Source organism: Notechis scutatus, chromosome 2 (assembly GCF_049901735.1).
Source record: "Notechis scutatus isolate UNSWTSFEM ecotype Mainland chromosome 2, rNotScu1.2, whole genome shotgun sequence".
NCBI lineage: Eukaryota > Metazoa > Chordata > Lepidosauria > Squamata > Elapidae > Notechis > Notechis scutatus.
Genome location: NC_142010.1, coordinates 59,240,585 through 59,261,101, shown reverse-complemented (window position 1 = coordinate 59,261,101; position 20,517 = coordinate 59,240,585). Strand labels below are relative to the sequence as shown.

General features: G+C 37.8%; 1 protein-coding gene across 2 annotated transcripts in view; it reads left to right on the top strand.

The window, feature by feature from the left end:
• Window positions 1-2,981: 2,981 nt before the first annotated feature.
• SYN2 (synapsin II) overlaps window positions 2,982-20,517 on the top strand; it is a 134,386-nt gene continuing 116,850 nt past the window's right edge. The window contains exon 1 of one of the 2 annotated variants that reach the window (XR_015747526.1): window positions 2,982-3,791. Coding sequence is in view for 1 of the 2 variants with exons in the window: in XM_087954865.1 (XP_087810991.1) it covers window positions 3,403-3,791 (389 nt within the window). In the remaining variant the exon portion in view is untranslated. The remainder of the gene's footprint in view (window positions 3,792-20,517) is intronic. The other variant, XM_087954865.1, reaches the window with a different exon arrangement.

The following is a 20,517-nucleotide window of genomic DNA, read 5'->3' as shown; positions in this document are numbered from 1 at the left end:
ATGTGAACTAAAATTACTGGCAACTGTAACAATAGTGGCGGAATGGTAGAAAGGTGAGAAGAGCTATATTTTTGATTGAAAATATTTTTGTTGCATTCAGTACGTACACAAAGTTCCTATTGCAAACCTTCTTTGTGTAAATAGACTGTCAGGCCTAAGGAAATGGATTCCCTTAGTCATCTTCAGTCTTTGATTCCACTCCATTTTTCTTCTCTGATTTCTTCTTTTGAAGAATTCAAAAGAAGAATTCAAAAAGAATGCTGCAGAAGAACTGATACACCAAGATTTATTTAAAGAATCAAACATGAGATTATAGACGACCATTTTAGACCATGCTTTGAGCTGTACAATGACTGTGATGCATAGTAAAACTCCCCATTTCACTTGGCTTCATGTTTCAGTTAATCAAATTATCCTAGGGTGATAGCATTCAGCTCAGGATAGTTCAGTCATGGGGATGTTTAAAGAAAGGTTGCACTGTAAAAATCTGCAGCAATTAAGCCAGCTTGGAATACATTCTCCACCCACAGATTCAGATTTATTCACTGGATCTGGTGTTAATAAGTTATCAAATTGCCGCAAATATGATGCAAAACCTGAGATTGCTTGATCCCAACCGGCTGTCAGGATGGATTTATAAACTCATTTAGCATATGGTGCCTACTTAAAAATTCCTCCTTTAGTTGTTTTAATCACATGCAGCGCTAGATGTTTATAGAGTTGGCAGCTACTGTATCAAGATCAACTGATTTTGATGACTAATATACCTCTCTAGGAGAAGCAAACTGACAGTGTTTAGCATTCACAGAAAAAGGCCAGTAAACTGCATGAAGCTTATGAAAAATTCTTAAGTTAAGAACATTATAAAATGGTATTTAAAATAGTACTGCTATTTATATTTATCTTAATTAATAGTATTTATAAACTTCACTTGATGGCTATAAAGGAGATTTCCAATAGTATGGCTATAAATAAGCTTATAACCATACCATACAAAAATTAATATAAGCATACAAGAAACACAGGTGCAATAATAAGCAAAATAAACTGGTAATATTTGGTAATGCTGTAGATCTCAAAGAAATTCCAGATAGAAATCTGTTTTCCTGCGGCTGTCCTCTTTACAGAAAGGGGAATAAGATAATAAAGACAAAAACATTTGAAAATACTGTATTGTATAAAACAGTGCTTAAAATCTCAAGTGTCCTTTTTTTAAATAGATTTGTTTATCATCATCATATTATTGTAGCAGCAAAATGCTTGGTCATCTTGACTAGCTGGGTCAAAGTGACAGGTAAATTTGCCATACATAAATATTCTCCCCTCCCCATGCATGCCCCCCCCCCCATGATGCTTGGCTTCAAATTATATATTCCAGCTTTAGTCTTGACCCATTGAGTTCTTCTTTTGCCAAGTTCAATTTCAACCAGAAATGTATTCAGGTAATAATGGAAGTCTGGAAGTCTGAGCCAAGAATTTAATAACAGGTAATAGAAAAATACCAAAAAGAAGCACAGACCTTTATATTCTTTTTTAACAGAATATGTTCTAAAAGCTCTTGGCATTTCATTTTTAAGATATAAGTGAATCTGAATCTAGCAGAGCTAACTTTCTTATTCAAAAGGCTGATACTTTTGCATTAATTGCCCTCCCCAAATTAGACATAAATATATTGCAAAATGTAATATATTGTGTTGGTCCTGGAGAATATCTTATAATGAACAGGAAGTTTATGTTGTATTTAATGAGGGTCAGTTATTTGAATGATGTTTTCTTGACATTTACAATGCAGACATTTAGCAAGTAAAGGTTTGCTCAAAGATGTGATTATTTTTGTGTAATCATCATTTGGCTCATCTGCACAACTGGAACTGGAGGTTGTCAAGGTGTGTGGCTCTTTACCTAAGGAAAAATTACTTTTAACTGTGCTCAGCATATCCCCCATATTCTGATCTCATTTGTGCCTACCTTAAGAATACATATATCATGTCAAAATGACATGATGAAGTCTGACTATTTTAGCTACCAACCCAGAAAAGGTGTTTTTGTTATGGTGGCTGTTATTGATGGTCTTCAGCTGCTCAAGATGAAGGTTTATTATTTCTGACACCTTGAATGACCTTTTACTGGTAATTACGGCTGCTGGAAATAAGCAATAGGCAAGGATTAATATCAGAGATACTGATATTGTAGAAGAGAGATTCAGTGAATAAGCACTCTTTTCACTTTTATTTGCAGCCTCTTGAATATATCTGCTAGAAGCTGTAATGTGCTGATTGAAGTGAGAATGTTCCCTCATCCCTGAATTTAAGATTTTCCATCTTGTTCTTCAGAAATGTTTTTAATCTCCGTACCAAATGTTCAGCTTGAAGCTTTAGGGTATAGTCTGAGAAATTATGTCATATAAAAATTAAAACTTGGACAGAGAAACCGCTCCTTCCATCAGGGTGCCCAGGATACAGCTGGTAGGGACTAAGGAGGACCTTCTCCATGACAGCTTCCTAATGTGACTTTGCCCTTAAGGGTGTGTTGTAATACCTCTACAGTGTAAATGCTTGTCTTCTGTTAAAATATCTTTCATGCTGAGATTCCCAGGCACCGATTTGGCTATTGAATTTAAACATTTGGTGGCTGTTGTTTTTATAACGTCCAGGCCACTTCCAGATGATAGGCTTAAAACAAGTTCAGGGTGTCGATGCTGTCCTTCGTGTCGATGCTGCCCTTCAGATCCTAAACAAAGCTTGGATCTCTTGAGGACCTGTGTGAAGCTGCCTTTTGCGTGACAGTGCCGGGGCCACAGGTACCATGGCGATCTCGCGTTCCCTTGACAGCTACCCTCTTTTGCACGGATGAAGCGGAGCCTCGCTTTTTAAAATGGTCAGAGCCAGGAGTTGACCCTGGTCCGCGGAGACCTCGCTCCCCCTAGCATCTCCCAAGCTAAACGCGCAGGGTGGAAAAACAGGAGCAGGGCTCTTTTTTTGAGAGGAGTTTTTGCGCGCGGGGAGGATGGCGGAGATTTCCCGCCGAGGAACGGGAGTCGGTGGCTGAAGGCGGGCTTTTCAAGAGGACCCCCGTTGATTTCGGGGCAGGCAATAAGGGCGCGGTTTAGCGCCGCTTCCCTCCGCCCGCCTTCAGAGCAGTGCAAGGGAGGCAAGGCAAGGCTAGGCGGCAACGGCTTGGGCGGCTGCCACCTAGAGACGGGAGGGTGGGACAAGCGGGGAAGCGGCGGCGTTAGCAGCAGCCGCGGCGGCTCCCGCACGTAGCAGCGGCAGCGCTCCTGCTCTCTCCTTCTCCGGCACCCAAGCGAGGCGGCGAGCAAAGCGGAAAAGCCGCCAGCGAACCTTCCTTTCTGCTCTTCTCACCTCTCATCGTCGGCCACTTCTCCCTCGGCTCGGCGGCCAAATGATGAACTTTCTGCGGCGCAGGCTCTCGGACAGCAGCTTTATCGCCAACCTGCCCAATGGGTACATGACCGACCTGCAGCGGCCGGAGCCCCAACAGCCTCCCCCTCCGGCGGTTCCGCCTGCCTCTTCGGCATCTCCTTCGTCCTCTTCCCCGGCCTCGGAGCGCAAGCCGCCGCAGCCGGCGGCGCCTCCGCCTCAGCCGTCGCAGCCGCTGCCGCCGCCGCCGCAGCAGCAGCAGTCGGTGGGCAGCAGCTTCTTCAGCTCCCTCTCCAACGCCGTGAAGCAGACGGCAGCCTCGGCGGGCTTGGTGGACGCCTCCTCGTCTTCCACAGCGGCAGCCAAAAAGTTCAAGCTGCTCCTGGTCATCGACGAGCCTCAGACTGACTGGTAAGGCGCCCCCTCCATCCCGGTCCCTCTTTCTGCTGGAAGCGACACAGAGGTGGGGAACGCCTGTCCTGACCGTCCAGGAGGGACCTGGCCGTGGCAGTGCGAAAATACCGGGAATGTGTCTACCCAGGGGCTGGAAAGAGCTAGAAAGAGCGAGCCCCTGCTTGTGGCATTATCCATATTGGGCTGTAGCGAGACCAAAGGTCATGGCCACCTGAGGCTGGCTTGCCAAGGTGGAAGGGCGGCAGGAATGTAGGATGGGGTGGGGGCTGCTTCTGGCCTGCTGGGGCTTGGGGCCACTTGCAACTCATCTTCCTGCAAAGGGCTGCCACAGGAGGGAGGCAGAAAGAGGAGTCGAACCTGCCTCAGGATGGTCACATGTTCATTGTTGCACATGTGCATGTTTGGCCAGGGAGTATGTGCACTAGGAAGTTGTTGTTTCCAGGTTTGGTACACTTGAGGAATGTTTCATGGAATCCATGACCTCGAGTTGCAGATGTCTTGCTTTTCTTAAGCAGGGAAAGGAATATTCAGTACATGCTGGAATTTGGCAATAATTTTAATCCCATCAAAGATGAGACAAAGTATGTGAAGTCACATTTTAGGTATGTGTGTGTTCTCACACACAAGTAAAAACTGTGTTATATTATGAACTTTGCCCACGTATCTTGAATATTTAACATGTTTATTTTTACTTGATTAGCAGAAAGCTATTTAATTTGTTTGGTGGGGTATCTTTCATATTAAGAATCAGACAATTTTACATATTTGGTCTAGGAAATAAATTATGAATTAGCTTGAAATTATTTTAAGAATACATTCAATGTATTCAAAAATAAAATTTGTAAAACAAATTCATACCCACCAAATAAGCACCAAATATGAAAACTGTGTCCTCTTGGGTTAGATTGTCTGAACCTCTTGGAAATATACAATTAACTGTTCTCAGCTTTACTTGAAGATAAACAGCTTAAGTTCCTCTATGCATGTCAAGATATATTTGCATATATTTTAAGAAGATGCTATACTGCACAGTATTATTTATTAATTATTTTTGAAAGGGCATATTTTGTACAACACTTTAAATCTCATGGTTTTACTGTTTATTAGTCATGTTCATAAGTTCCTTTTAGGATCATTGATAGCCTTTTTTACAATGGTTTTGTTGGTGTTAAGGGTGTCATAATAGGATTCTAACAATGCAGCCCTGTACATGATCTTTGGACATAAAGCCTGCTGTGTTTGGTATATGCTTATATGGAAGTATTTGTTGGGAGTAAATACATTCAATCTCATGCAGTAGCAGTGTGGCATTAGACAAGAACAAAATGGCCATATTGTGTTTGCTGCAACAAGTTAGTGGAGCTGTCCATCTCCACATGTTTTTGTGTCAACATGAAAATTAATTAGGTTTTAACAGATGTGATATTAGTATTACATATTATCATTTTTCATTTTTAATAATCTTTTTACATATGTATATTTGTGTGTGTGTGTGTGTGTGTGTATTGAATTTTAATGAAAAATTCTTAATGATTCACTGTCATTTGATTACCCTGCAGTTGTTGTTTTTTAGTATTATGTAGTAAGGATAGCAAACAAAGTAGAACAGAGAGGTATTTGAACTGATTAATATCTGACTCAAAATAGCAATAAAAAGATAAAGAACTGTAAGTTGACATGTTTGATAACTTATGATATATTCAAGCACAGATTGCTTTGTGATAGTTTTTCAAACCTATAGTCTTTCAGATATAATGGTATGCCATAGCTGGGAATTTGCATGATGCAGTCATAACATATGTGCACTGTATAAAGTGCCAGACTTGGGAAGGTAAGTTTATGTTAATTAGTTATAAGTACCTCCATGTTCAAAGGATTTGAATGTTGGATATCATATTCCAGGGACAAATAATTTGGGATGAAAATATGTTCAACATTTGCTTAAGAATTTTCAAAGATATTTGGTACCTGATGTGAAAACAGAATAACTTAGAAGAGCTTGATCCAGTAACATGTACTACAATCTAAACCAAAATGGCAACTGCCAAATATTTCCTCAGATTTCATATTTATTTGGCTTCTTGGAGCTGCATCCATCATATAAAGGTTTTCCCTCCTATTGATCTAAGATACCTATGGACTCTTGGAAATTGTCCTCTATTTGTTACAACAGATTATCCATTTATGCAGCAAACAATTTAATGTATCATTCTTTAGTTTTCCAAATATCATAAATTTAGTTTCAAAAATTGCAGGCAAGTCAAAATGTGTGAAATGACTCTGTTTATTAACTGATAAAGTAGCAAAGTTAATATGGAAAACAGCTGGGTTTTTTTTTGTTTGTCTGAAGACTCTTGTATAAAACCAGAAGAGAAAATAAGCCTGCAGAAGATTTGCTCAATTGGATCATTAACACAGAATTGAACTTACCTATTAGAGGATATATTTCCTTTTACAGGAAATATACATTTATGTTTAGCATAATCATTATATTAATTTGTATTACCACATAAGTTAATTTAGTACATGTGTACAACCACGGTAAGGTGATTATAGTAGCTTGCAGAGCATTTAGCAGATTCTGTGGTATGACATTAACAACAAATAATGTATTTTTATGAAGTATTTTAATGTTCTTTTTATTTGAGTTCCAATATAGAACTACAATTTTTAAAATGTTTCTTAATACTGTAGTTGTAACTTTCTGTGTTTAGTCAAATTTCCAACTATTTTCCATGTAAACAAGCTGTATGCAATATTTTTATATACCTGTGAACTCAGATTTTCTTGTTTAGAAATCAACATGCGAACCTTAGCTTGCAACAGATTTGACCAATCTGTTAGACTTTGATAGAGGGGGGAATGGATTGCTCCATTCATCTTCTGCAGCATTTCAATGGCAGGAATGTAAGAAGATGCTTCTCTTCTTTAGTATCTGGATTATATCCTAGTTTCCAACCTCTTACTTAAATCAGATATCCATGTTCTAGTCTCCCTTTAATTTCTTGCTACCTGCGGTTACTGTATTGTGTTTTCCCTTGCTATACAGCACTTTCTGTAGTTTAAGAAAATGAAAGGGGGGGAGTCAAATATCAGTGGCAATTATAAGGCATTAAAATAATCAATTTAATGCAATACCATATTCAGTTTCCAAGCAAGAGTTTAAAAATTAATGAAGCTTAAAATAATCCCCAAAATATTTATCTCCTAAATAGTATGTTAAGAATTTGGAAAATGTTGTCCTCTCTTTTTATAAATCATATACGTGTTAGCAACTTCCTTCAAAGAACTTTCATACAAGTGAGGGAGCAATCAAACACGTACCGTATACGCACTTCTAGTTACAGCATTATTTCTGGAAAAAGAGGAATATTTTATATAGCAATGGGCCAGTGCAAATTTTCGTTTAAGGCCAGTGCAGCACAATCCAATGCACATAATTTTTCATTTAGGGTGTAGTTTCATTCAGTTTAGGGATCTTCCATGATTAATAGAATTAATCCTTTCTGACTCTGTATATCTTTAAAGAGTGTAATCGGGTGAAGAGGTATAAGCATTATTATAAAGCCAAAACAATGCTATAAGGAATTTGACACAAACTGAATCTGTTGCTTTAAGAATTACACACCTAGTGTTTTGATGTCTATGGATCTTGTGATCTTTTTCTATGGCTATGTGCTACATTGTTTCTGTTTTCATAACCATTTTATAGAAAAGGAAAACTCTTCTGCAATTGCTGCAGCATTTCTACAGGAAGGGTTTCAATACCGTACCCTGCATTATGGAAAGCAAGCCACCATGTATCTATATAATGTTCCTTGGATATCTGCAAGTAGGGCTCTTCCTGAAAATATTTCTGAAGAGGAAAAATAAAAAGTCAGGGGCCTGAACAATAACCAATATCAATTTTTCAAAGAGAACACCTCCATTCCCAAAATGATCGCCTAATGAACTACAAAAGCAGTACGAGAATTCAGTGGTCATTCATGTTAAGTGTATTTATGAAAGCATCACATAAAAACAAAGAATTCTATGTCTGTTCCCATGGCTACTTGCATTATTATAACTAACACATGACATCTGACAGATTTATGTGCTTATTATTTTAAGTCTGGAAACAGTACTTTGGGAATAGGAGTCTTTTTATCCTTGTATTTTATATTTTATAATGTATAAAGTAACTGCTAGTCTATATTGAAAATGTTGGGAATGACTGCTATAAAAGTATCTGCTTAATTGATAGACTGAATCGATGCAGAAAAAAATCAGGGATATGCTATGTAGTTGCTATTCCACTACTACCATGAAATGCTATCTATAGATAATTATCTCTTTTGGTCATCATAGATAATTCTGAATATTTCAATGGCTGCTTTTGACCCCTGCCTATTTATTGAACAAATGTTCATAACAGTACATCTGGACTCAAATTCCTTCACTCACTGGCAGTGCCAAATAAGATAAATGAGTGTCAATAAAATACATGAAATATATTTTGGAAATTTGTCACAGGTTTACTGGTTCTAGCTAACACCTTTTGGTGCAGCACTGGGCTTAGACTCAAATCCTCTGCTTTTCATGCTATGCTTTTGCCTGCAGAGCCCAATCCCAGCTGGCAGCTGGGAGCCACTAGAAATAGCAAGCGAACATGGTTCTATGTAAACCAATTATAAGTTTACCTAACATCATCTGATAGAAGCCCAACAATTAATCCAAACCGAATTGGTCCATGAGGTCATCTGTGACCTTGGCTCCTTATCAGAGAGCTCTGTTCCAATATCATATTATTTTCTACCAACCTTCTCTTCCTAGGGGTCCAGTCCAAACCCAAACACCATCTCTGATCTCCAAGCTGTGTTGACAATTTTTTATAAATTTCATATGTTTTATTTAAAAATAAGTAAATGAGGAAGAACCTTGCTGAATCAGAGAAATAGGTTAAACTAGCTTAATTACCCTTTAATTAAACTGAAAGTGGACAAAGCCCATCACATTTGGTATTGCCCAGTCTCTACCCCACTCCTGGCCTCATTTGCAGCATGAAAAACTAGAACATATTGCCTTCATCTGTGGCCACTGTGACTACATTGGGCAAATTTTGACCATCTTATAAATCAAACATGACTTATATGATTGTTCATCTTTATTACTGAGTATTCCACATATTCAGGTCTTAAAAGCATTTCTGAAAGGGAAAAATGTCATAATCATATCTGAGGGATCAAATAATTTGTCTGAGTTGGAAGGAGTACTGCATATAATGCTGTTAAGATTAGATATCAAATAAAATTACATATACTAGTGATGCTATGTAATAGTATTTGACTGCACACCTTTCATAAAAAGAAGCTCCTTAAAAATATTGATTAGTCTAGGTCTGAAACCTATACAGTACATGACATATAATTTGTTAACCAGTTCTATAGAAGAGATTTATTGACATATCTCAGATATGGGGAATCTAGTTCAGGAGCCAAGGTCATTCAGCTATGAGATCTTGACAAGACTCTGCCCTTCAAGTGTCCTGTTTTATAACATGACAGAGGCCCCCAACCTTTTGGGCATCAGGGACCAATTCTGTGGAGAGAGGTTTTTCCATGGAGCAGAGGGGGCATGGTTCTGCATGCCGCCTGCCTCCCATGGATAGGGATTTGCTTGTTTGTGGCTCTGGTTTCTGGCATACCGCAGCCCAGTTTCGGTCCACAGACTGAGGATGGGGATCTAAACTACCTAAGAAACCAACTCACCCCAATGGGATTAATCTGTGCTGGCAGAAGGGACATGCTATAAATCCCCACCAACCAGGGAATTTCAGCTAGCGAGGACCAGAAAAAAAGTGTTTTATGCCACAACTCCCACCTTCTGGAACATCTCGCCCCCTGAGGTAAGATCTGCCCCCCACTCCTTTTGACCTTCCAAAAGGCCTCAAAGACAAGCTGTGCCAACTAGCTTGATGTTCCAATAGGGAAAATTAAATATCCCTAATTTAATTTATATTTAATTTAATAATTAAATTAAATATGTAAGCCATCTAGAGTTGCTTCTGATGAGATGGGCAGCATACAAGTTAAAACAAACAAATAAATAATAAAATCCTCTCATGGCTTTATAATAATAAACACTTGGTAAAACTAATCCTGTAGGTGCAGGACATAGATCTTGATAGAGTATCAACTATTCCCAATGTCTGAACTCAGATTCTGTTACATATCCCATCAAGTAAGTCTGTGAGAACATCTGAGAAATGCCAGACTGCTGGAAAAATGTGTCTCAAAATCTTAGTGCAATGTACGCTGTAAAAGCTTAAAGCTACTCTAAAATGCTTGGGGCAACCTATAAATTAGGGAGTCCGTTGTTCCTTCCAGGCAGCCCAGCAGCTCCAGTTCAACTTGAGCAGTGCTAGTTGTGCTTGGAAACTGAGCTGCAAAGGATGATAGCTTTTTCTGTGGCTCATTCAAAGACTGAAACAGCGTCTGTGACAACTTGGCTCAGACAGCTTTATTCCATGAAAACAACCTTTGCATGATTTGGATGACCTCTAAAAAAATCTGACAATCATTCATGTCTAATTCTTTTGAGTATTTCCTAACTTACTGAACACTTAGCCATTTGCATAATGGTTTGCTGCTGGATTTTGATAAGGAATTTGTCAGACCACGCCTTTTGTATTGTTGTGTGAGACTTCTTACTCCACACAGGTGTCAGCAGAAGTGGTGGGAAGGGATGGTGATAAATCCATCATGTCCTGGCATAATTTGCATATTTGCATCAGACATCAGGACAAGCACTAAGTAACATCCTTTGTGCATTTAGTTCCCTCTTCAGTGGATTTCTTTATGAAACCAATTGAAATAATGGCTAAGAATGGTTTTGTTTGCAGTGGTAAGCATTGGAATAATCCTAGGCATTAAAGGACCAAATTCATAATAATATGTAAGTTAAGAAATAGCAGTAGCAAGAAACTATAGTAATATTTGGAAGAACATAGTTATCTAGGACTTTATCATCCATAGATCACAGTCAATTGATTTGTCTAATATATATTGTTAAGTCTAATATATTTTTTAAAGAAATCAGTCAAAATCTTATCCATAAAACTTAAACTGCTAAACCCATTTCTCTGAAAAACAATAATAAAAGCCAGGAAAGTAGTTTGTAACATTTTTACTTTTTACTGCTTTCTAAAAATATTTTATACTTAGTGTTCTGTAGTTGTGTATGTATATGTAATAGATAGATAAATAGATGAGAGGGAGGGGAGGGAGGGAGGGAGAGAAAGAGAGGGAGGGAGGGAGAGGGAGGGAGGGAGGGATGTGCACATATACATGTATACATACATACACATTCTGACCTGGTCCATGAAACCATAGGATTAATATGTGGCTGGTTTGTCTTGTTGCCACCTCCTCTGGTGAATTCAGCTTCCTCCTGAGTTATGTGTTAGCTTGAGAGTTCCAAAGGTGCTTTTTCAGGAGTAACTGGACTTTCTCGTTTTTTTCTTTGAAGACCAAGAAGCTTCTTCAGCTCTGACTGGTGGGGAATGGAAGGATTTATATTCCTTGCAGACAGCTGGTAATTTGCATTCTTTTAGAGAGTCATTGGGGACACTTGGAGGTTTATCTGTGGTCCTCAGGGTCACTTGAGTAGTGCAAATGGGTGTGGAGCCTTCTTGGCAGCAGGATGTTTTCTGACCTGTGTCCCTTCACTGTTGAAGAAGGCACAGGTTGTGCTGCCTGCATTTCAAACTGAAGTGCAAATGGTTCCTGCAGCCTGCAATTTTTTTGGAAATCTGTTCATACTCCCACACCATTTGAAGAATGTTCATCCCAAAGTGAATAGCTAAAAGTTTATGGAGATTCTCAATCATCCAGGTCCTGGTTGTGTCAAATATGCTTTTTCAGGAGGCAACTGGACTTTGTTCAATGTTTTCAAAGAAAAAACAAGAAGCTCCAGTTGCCTCCTGAAAATGCATCTTTGGGACAATCATGACCTGGACGACTGAGAATCTCCACAGACTGTTAGCTTGAGAGTTTAGCAAGGAGGGATTTCAGGGTGAAAAAAGATGAGACAATTATTTTAAGTATAGAAGCATCCTATGCAGGATTACTTTCCATATTAATAAGTTGACAATATTCAAGACAAATAGAAGATTTTTTTAAAACATGGACTACCAAGGAGAGTAACATCTTGTACATGTATAATTGTTTATCATTATACCATTCTTAAATAATTCACAACTTCTTTTGCCACATTCTTTTAAAAATAAGATATATGAGCAAACTTATTCATTTTCTTGTTTTAATATTAAATACGTCCAGAGCAGCTGGAGTTCTTACTTTCTATTGTAATTTTGATAGCAGAAATAAACAGAAAAAAACAAAATATACTACAGGTATTTGGATAAGAAATTTGTGCATGTTGTTTTTAATTCAAAGTATGGTGTTTTACAATTTACTAGAAATTTTACTAGCGCTTTATAATTGTTCTGAAATATTCCAATATGTAAATGTAGGTTATAGAACATATCTATTATTTAGGAATTTCAGACCCAACTGATAGGTTGAGATAAGTAGAACCATCAAATTTTTAGAATTTCATCTTGCTCACCACCAGAAAATCTTTACCAGATGTTGAGACAGGGAGATAGACTGAGAAAATATTGGTGTACTTTACAGTTTGCTATGAAAAACCCTTGATTGCTCTGGGGAAAGTCTTGAGGATTATTATGATTGGTTGCACGGTCAGCCAGATGTTTAGATTTGGCATTTTTAGCCAAGTATTGAGTCCTTCCAAAAGACCTGCAATTATTGATGTTGATGTTGTTGCTTGATGGTCTCTAGATGTAAGATGTTCTGAGTAAAACTGTCCTTAGCATCTGACTGATAGTGACTGCTGATGGTATTCAAGTGGTATATTTTTTATTATAGTTGGTCACAATCAAGTAGATGTTTAGACTGGATTTGGCTTTTTTATTTAATCTTTCCTAAGAGAAGTAAATGTTGTTTGATGGTGATAAAGTTATTGTATAATATAGGTTATTCCAAGTAAAGCTGCATTTTGTAACTGACTGTTGATGAGTCAGTTCTTAACTGACTGTTGATGATTTTATTCATGCTGATGATATACAAGTGATACTCCAATTGTTTTGGGATTGCACCCAAGTACTATTCATATTATCTTTGCTTTCTTTTGCCACAGTCTTTCTACTTCTACTTGCAAGTCTTTGTATTTTGTGATGTTCTCGATTTCTTTCTCTTCAGTTCTGCTGTGTCAGGTACTGCCATGTCATCTCTCCAGATTTTTTTGTCTTTCCTCTCAACAGTTGCTAAGCTTGGGTATTATATAGCAGGTGCTTATCTATTTGAATTCTAAAGTCTCATAGCTTTTTAGCTTCTTCATTTTCATTTACTTTGTCTGTTTTGTGGTCCCACCACTTCTTGCATATATTCCAGTGCATTTTTGCTGTTTTGTCATGTCCTTATTTGGTGTGCAATCTTGCAGCAGCTAATTAGGTGGTCTACTGTTTGTTCACCTGCTTCTCTTATTATTATTTGAATTTGAATGCACCATATAATATACTGGGAAGGATTGGAATGGTGTTCCTGGGCAGCTGAAACACTCATTCTGAGGCTGCCTTAAGCAGGATCAGCTTGGGATTTCATGTAATGCTTCCATGACACTACTGCTCCAACTGCTATGAGACTAATACAAAGGGGGAACACTCTTGATTTTTCCTCTCAGTTGAAGAAGGAGAGGCTTGGATATTGCAGGGGTGTTAGAAGTAACCTATCATGATCATACAACCATTTATTGAAATTTGCTCTTATAATACCATGGGAGGAAGCCTAGAAACTTAGGGAATCAGGTCACCTCCATTAATGCATAGTAATTGAATACATTTTTATCAAGGCATTTTAGTATTGATAGATGATTCTAGTAGCTATTTTTAAAGCCAGATTATACAAAGTATCTTTAAAATATTTGTTAAAAATTTAGTGAAGCTTCTTTGTAAAGTTGTAATTTATTTTTGTAACTACATACTACACCTGTAACTAAGTGTGAAAGTATATTATTTAGAACATAGATTGAATAGAAAAGCTTTTAGTTATTGAGAGTTTATTTTGCCTTATACATTCTGGGATTCCAAAGTCTCTTAACAATTGAACTGTAATCCTGAGATCTCTTGAAAGCTGCCCTAGATCTAACATGATTCCTTAGCAGATCTTTCTGTTGGAGAGAGGAATTCATCCAAGGAGGATGAACTCAAGCATTATATTTACTTCCTGCCTTCTTGCCAGCACTATTCCAGCACCAAGAAAAAAATGCAATATTATAAGTCCCCAGAGGAGATATGATAGGCCTTGGGCAGAGGGGGTGGTGGGAATAAGTTTTTATTTAAAACCTTCTGGTATATCTACAAATTATAAGTGGTTGGATGTGTTGCTAGTTCTGGTTTTTACCAGTAATTTTGCATGTCTAAAGTTAGTCTTGGTCGTTCCTTGCAATGGAAGTGAAACACACAGACAAACACACACACACACACACACACAAACAAAATTTCCAGGAAGGATGGAGAGAAGCAAAAGTATTCCTGCTGTTATTTTTATTTTTCCAGGTTGTTGGAGATTGGGTATAAAGATGTGCAAATCACAAATATTTTACAACCTTTCTTGCCACAATTGTTAAATGAATCACTGCAGTTGTTAAGTTAGTAACATGGTTGTTAAGTGAATCTGGCTTCCCCATTGATCTTGTGTCAGACGATCACAAAAGGTTATCACGTGATCCTGGGACACAAAACCATCATAAATATGAATCACTTGCCAAGGACCCAAATTTTAACCATGTGATCATGGTGATGCTGCAATGGTCATAAGTGTGAAAAACAAGTCATAAGTCATTTTTTTCAGTGATGTTGTAACTTTGAACGGTCACTAAAAAAACTGTTGTAAGTTGACGATTATTTGTACTACAGTGGTGGATAGCTTCTGCCTCTTAAAATCAATTGTCAACAATAAAAGAACCCAGGTGAAGAAATACATCTCAGCAAAGCACTTTGTAGAATAGTTATTATGGTCTTGAAACAGATATTTAGAATCTGGGATGTCTCTATACCTAAAAGATCAGAATTGTGTATGTAGTAGTTTTTCCTGTGATATTATGGATGCAAGGTTAGACTTCTAAATGTTGAGATTGAAGAAGACTCCTGAGAATATCATGGAAAACAGACTGGTGGATAACAGAACCAATTAATTCAATTAATCCAATTCTCATTCAAGCGAAAATATTATGTCTCAAATTATCATATTTGGAACTAGCTTTTGAAAGAAGTCTAAATGTTGGAGAAAGTGCAAGGAAAGAAAAGAATAGGATGGCCTTCAGCAAAGTGATGGATTCAATTATAGCAACAATGAGCATACTATTGAAAGGAGGGTGAAGGATCTGAAGTTAGGGACAAATTATCCTGGAGAAGATTATTTATGTGATCACTAAGAGTTGAAACCAATTTGATGGCACATTATCTGCCTGCCTGCCTGCCTTCCCCCCTATCATCCATCCACCCACCCACCTACCCTTCTTGAAAGCCTCAAGTGATGACGCTTCCACAACTTCTGAGGGCAAGCTGTTCCATCCATCTGTGTTATGTAAATAATCATAATCAGGTGTACTTAATGTGCATCTTCCCCCATCATTTCTTCCTTCCTTTTTTTATTCTGCATAAGTAGATGGAAAAGATGATGCTTTATCTTTTTGCTCCTAGGTATATTTTTGGTAAACAATTTTCAAGAGATAGGCACCTGTGCTTTTAGACATCTTGCCCCATTAAATATTATTCGACTAAGAGGACAGCCAAAAAATAAGTTCTTGTAAGTGAGTTCAATCACAAGTAAAGGTTTTTTAGCCCAATTACCTTGTTACAACCTGGATTCAGTCAATTAAAGAAGGAATCTCTCATTTGCCCCCAACATTTTCACAAGAAAGGCTGGCCAGGTTTTAGAAGAGAGAAGCTAAAGTTTTCCAGCCATAAAGTTGAGGTTGGAAGAAAGTTACAAGGCAAAAATATTTATGCTTACATGATAAAGCCCCAAGTTTCTCATTGTGCAAGGTAGACATGTAAGGCATTTGAAAGTGAAGAAAAAAATCATGACCTTGTGACACAGCACTGAATAAGATTGTGAAATATTTATAAATGTTCTAAATTCTTTTGGCCTGTTTGAATCTCTATAAGGTATTCAGTATTTCAAAAAAAACCAGCGAATGCTGCAAAGTTTTTTCAGTTTTATTAAAAATGTCATAGTTTCTTTTGGAACTTGCCAGGAAAGAAATGCAAAGGTAATTAAGTTACAGTTAGACTTTGAAGCAGATTGTAGATGCACAATTTCCAAGACAAAATCAGAAGCATCAATTTGTAGAGAAAAAAAAAGTAGGTGAGATCTGGATGATAGAAAATGGGCTGAAAAGTAAATGCCGGATTGAGTTGCCTTCAGTATTTCACTTAAATGGAACCTCCTTTTGAGTAGGATGAATGCAGCATAAGGAGGAATAAACTTATGGTAAAAACTGGCAAAGTTTCCCAAATGTTGAATATACTGGATACATGTAGGAGGAGATCCCACAACAAAATGAATTCTGTTCTAGCTGTGGTAGGCCAAATAGTTTGACGCAGGAGAATATAAAGATGCATTTCTCTAATTTATTGTAGAGATTGAAGCCATAAAGTTATTAAAGAACTGTCTGAACTTTAACGTAAAGTATGGAGGATAGGATCTCCAGAATAAATCAGCAAATCATTTAAATGAACAATTAAAAAATCAAGCAGAAAATCATGAAAAATCATAAGGCTCAATCTTAGAGGATTATTATAAATTTAAACTTTTCACAGTAAGAATCAAAGGTAGTGATCTCTAACTACTAGAGAGTTCAGGAGTAAGTAATCATGGACTACATATAGACAGAACCATCCTTTTTGACAAAGATGGGAGTATTGTCCAGGGGATGAGGAAGAACATAAGAACATATGAAGTTAGTCTTTGAAATGTTCTCAATAAATTATTTTCAAAAATTCCTTTAGGCAAACTAGCTCTGTAATTTGACAATGGATAGTGATGGGCTAAGATTGAATGTGCAGTCGTGGAAGCCATAGGATCTCACAGTCTGCATTTCCTCCAACCATTGTCTGTCTTGAAGTTCTCTTTTCCAAGTGTTATGGACCACTCTGAGAACCTACCAGACTATCAACTGCAGTTCAAGAGACAACAACTGCCATAAGCTATGAGTAATGCATCTGACTCAGTGCAGCTGTTCATTAATTCTGATAAGGAGCCACAGCCTGTCCTTGGGAGAATACCTAATTCTAAATCATGCTGCAACTAAAGAAAGCTGAGCAGCAGAAACTGAGAGGAAGGACCAATTGCTCCTTAAATTAAGCATTGACAGAAACTCTACTAATATCACAAAGCACTCCAGACCTACTCTCCTTATTGGAAACAATTCTCTTGGCTTCCATGGAATTTTTTGTTGTTCAACCTCCTGTCTTGATTATAATTTTTATCAATCCTGTATCTGAAATCTTCAAAGTATCAGTTTGCTGCACTGGAATAATTTATGAGACAAACTCAGTAAAGTTTCCAACTCTTTCTTTAAATTACAAATTACAAGTTTGTCTTGCCTTCTGGCAGTCTATTTACAGCATACCAAATAAAAGGTCTCAGACCTTAAATTGGTAATTTGCATATATCATAAGCCATAATTCTCAATCCTTAGATCTCAAAATTAACCTCAAAATTAGTTTGTTATGTGCTATAAAATCTGTATTGCTTTTCAAGTCCACACTGTCCTGAATAAAGGGGAGTTGCCAATTTTATTGTTATCACAATTACTAAGTAGTTATAAATTTTACATGAGTTTTACCAGTGGGGAAATCATCAAGTTTCAGGAAGATACTATGTGAATGCATATTGAGCAAGGAAGGCAGCAAATTTGCTTTGATTCCCATTCTACTCCATGGGTAAGGGGGTGGATATTAGGATTTCTCTTGATTTTCACCTGACAGGCAATTGCACTTGCTTTTTTTTGGGGGGAAATTCATCTTACTGTTAACTTAGTTGGATAAAATTGTTCAGTTAGCTCCCTCTTGATCTAATGATAGCATAGTCCAGCCCATATTTTGCCATCTTCTCTAATAGAACACTCTGGGACAGGTTTCTGAATTGCTTTCCTGAAATCAATGGCGTTTATATCAATTAAAGTAAACCAATCACTTTATCATAAAAGAAGATTGGATTAGTCCAGTATGTTGTATCAATCCATAACTGTATTTTTTCCTAAAACCTCACAAACTAATTGCTTAATCTCTGCTATCCTTAACTTGACTAATTCTGAAAAACTTATGTTCACCATCACTCTGGAATTTGCACAATTTTAACTTCTTCAGGCTTCTTTTTACCAGAACCAAAAAAATACTATAATGTTTCTCTCTACCTGTATTTAGGGTTTCGACTAAGGAACTTGGGTAAAACTCTATCCAGTCATAAAATTTCAAAAGTGATGTTGGGCCAGACACATATTGCTGTATAGCAAAATAATTTAGAGTGGTCTAATTTGTTTTTGTTTTTTAATGACTGAGTGTGATATCTGAACCCAGTCAGTATAAGATGAGAACTGTGTTTGATGCTCTCAGAAGCCTTAGAGAAAAACTTAATAAAATTACAGTGGTATTCATCCTTATTTGGTTCTGGGAGGCAAGGTGGGTACCAAAAATGATGAGTAACAGATTTTTCCCATAAGAAATAATGTAGTGACTCATAAGAAAGCTGACACTGACAAGTTATAGCTTATGTGTTGAGTACCAAACAAACAATGAGTACTGGGATAAAATTTTCACATCAAAGTATGTTGAATACCAAATTTGATCAGTTGCAAAGCAGTTGAGTACCAAAGTACCATTGTATAGTAGTAAAGGAATTTTGATGGCACTGCTACATTCCCAGCTCTATCATTTTGCTAGATGTACTGTTTAAAATGTTATTTATTTTAGAAATGTCATTTAAGTACATCACATAAAACTTGAGTATCTTTAAAAAAAAAGACCTTACATCTTACTCTAAGAAAACTAACAACTGTCTGTTCAAAAACAATTTTTAAACCCAGTTTTACTATTTCCTGACTTATGTCAGACTGTTTCTGTTAGACTATTATAAGTCCTTGAGCTGTATAGACAAAGAACAATCAGATTTGCATTTAGGAGATATTTTATCAAAAATTACTATTTTGCTTGTTTATAATTTTAAATAGAGTGGTATGAATTGTGCATACCTAAATAGAAAAGGAACCATTCTGCTACACTCCAATGTCAAAAATGTGTCTATAATTTTCTGTGTGAGAAACTATAAAGCAAAGGTGGGTGTAAGAAATATAATAGGAGGCATTGATCAGAACCAGAGCTTTGCTGAATTGTAACCACCAAGATATTTTTCTGGCTTGAGTAGTAAGCGATTTATTCTGCTAGATTCATCCAAAAAGATTGCTCCTTCAGAAATATATATAGTATGTATTGTGTGTCATTCTGTTGCTGTGGTGGTAAAGTGATTAGAATGAAGTACTGCAGACAAACTCTGCCCTCAGCCTGGAGTTTCATCCTGACTGGCTCGAAATTGACTCAGCTTTCCATTCCTCCAAAGTCGTTAAAATAAGGAGCCAGATGTTGGGGGCAGTATGTTGGCATTGTAAACTGCTCAGAGAATGCTGTAAAGCACTGCGGAATGGTATATAAATCTGTGTTATTGCTATTGCTAAAATGCTTTCCCCATGTTTAGCTTTAAAATGCTGTTTAGATTTATATGTAAAAATGATATGCTATCAGTGGTTATTTACTTTGTATATTTGTCAAAGCTGATCACTTTATGGTTGCTGATCACTTTATGGTTGTCTGCATAGTAATAACACATTTCTGTTCCATTAATTTGCATAATAGCTTTTATTTGCTGAATGAATATGATACTAATGTCAGTCCAGGTAGACACACATAGCAGAGGTGGTATTCAGCAGGTTCTGACCAGTTCTGGAGAACCGGTAGCGGAAATTTTGAGTAGTTTGGAGAACCAGCAAATACCATTTCTCACTGGAGATTTTACAGTATCCTTCTCCTGCCACGCCCACCAAGCCACGCCCACAGAACCGGTAATAAAAATTGAATCCCACCACTGACACACAGGATCAGTTAAACTGATTTATTGCTATAGTCTACAGCAGTGGTGGCAAAACTTTTTCAGCTCCCGTGCTGATAATTGCGTGCGCGTTCGCACTTGCGTGCCAGCATCCAGAAGGCAATGCATGCTGGGATCCCCACACCCCTTGCAGCACGCCGTGCGTCTGTGCATGCGTGCGTGACTCCCCTTGCCGCACGCCACATGCCTGTGCCTGCACACGCGATAACCCCCATGCGACACGCATCTGCGCATGCACACATGATCACTCCAGTGTGCCATCTATCTGCGCATGTGCACATAATTCCCCTTGCCACGCACTGCGTGTCTGAGCATGTGCATACAATTTCCCTTGCCACACGCCATGCATCTGCGCCTGCACATGCGATCACTCCCCACACGCCGTGCATCTGTACATGTGCGTGTGATCACTCCTGCACGCCATCCATCTGTGCATGTGCGCGCAATCCCTCCATGCACCACACATCTCTGCACATGTGCGCACGACTCCCCCAGCG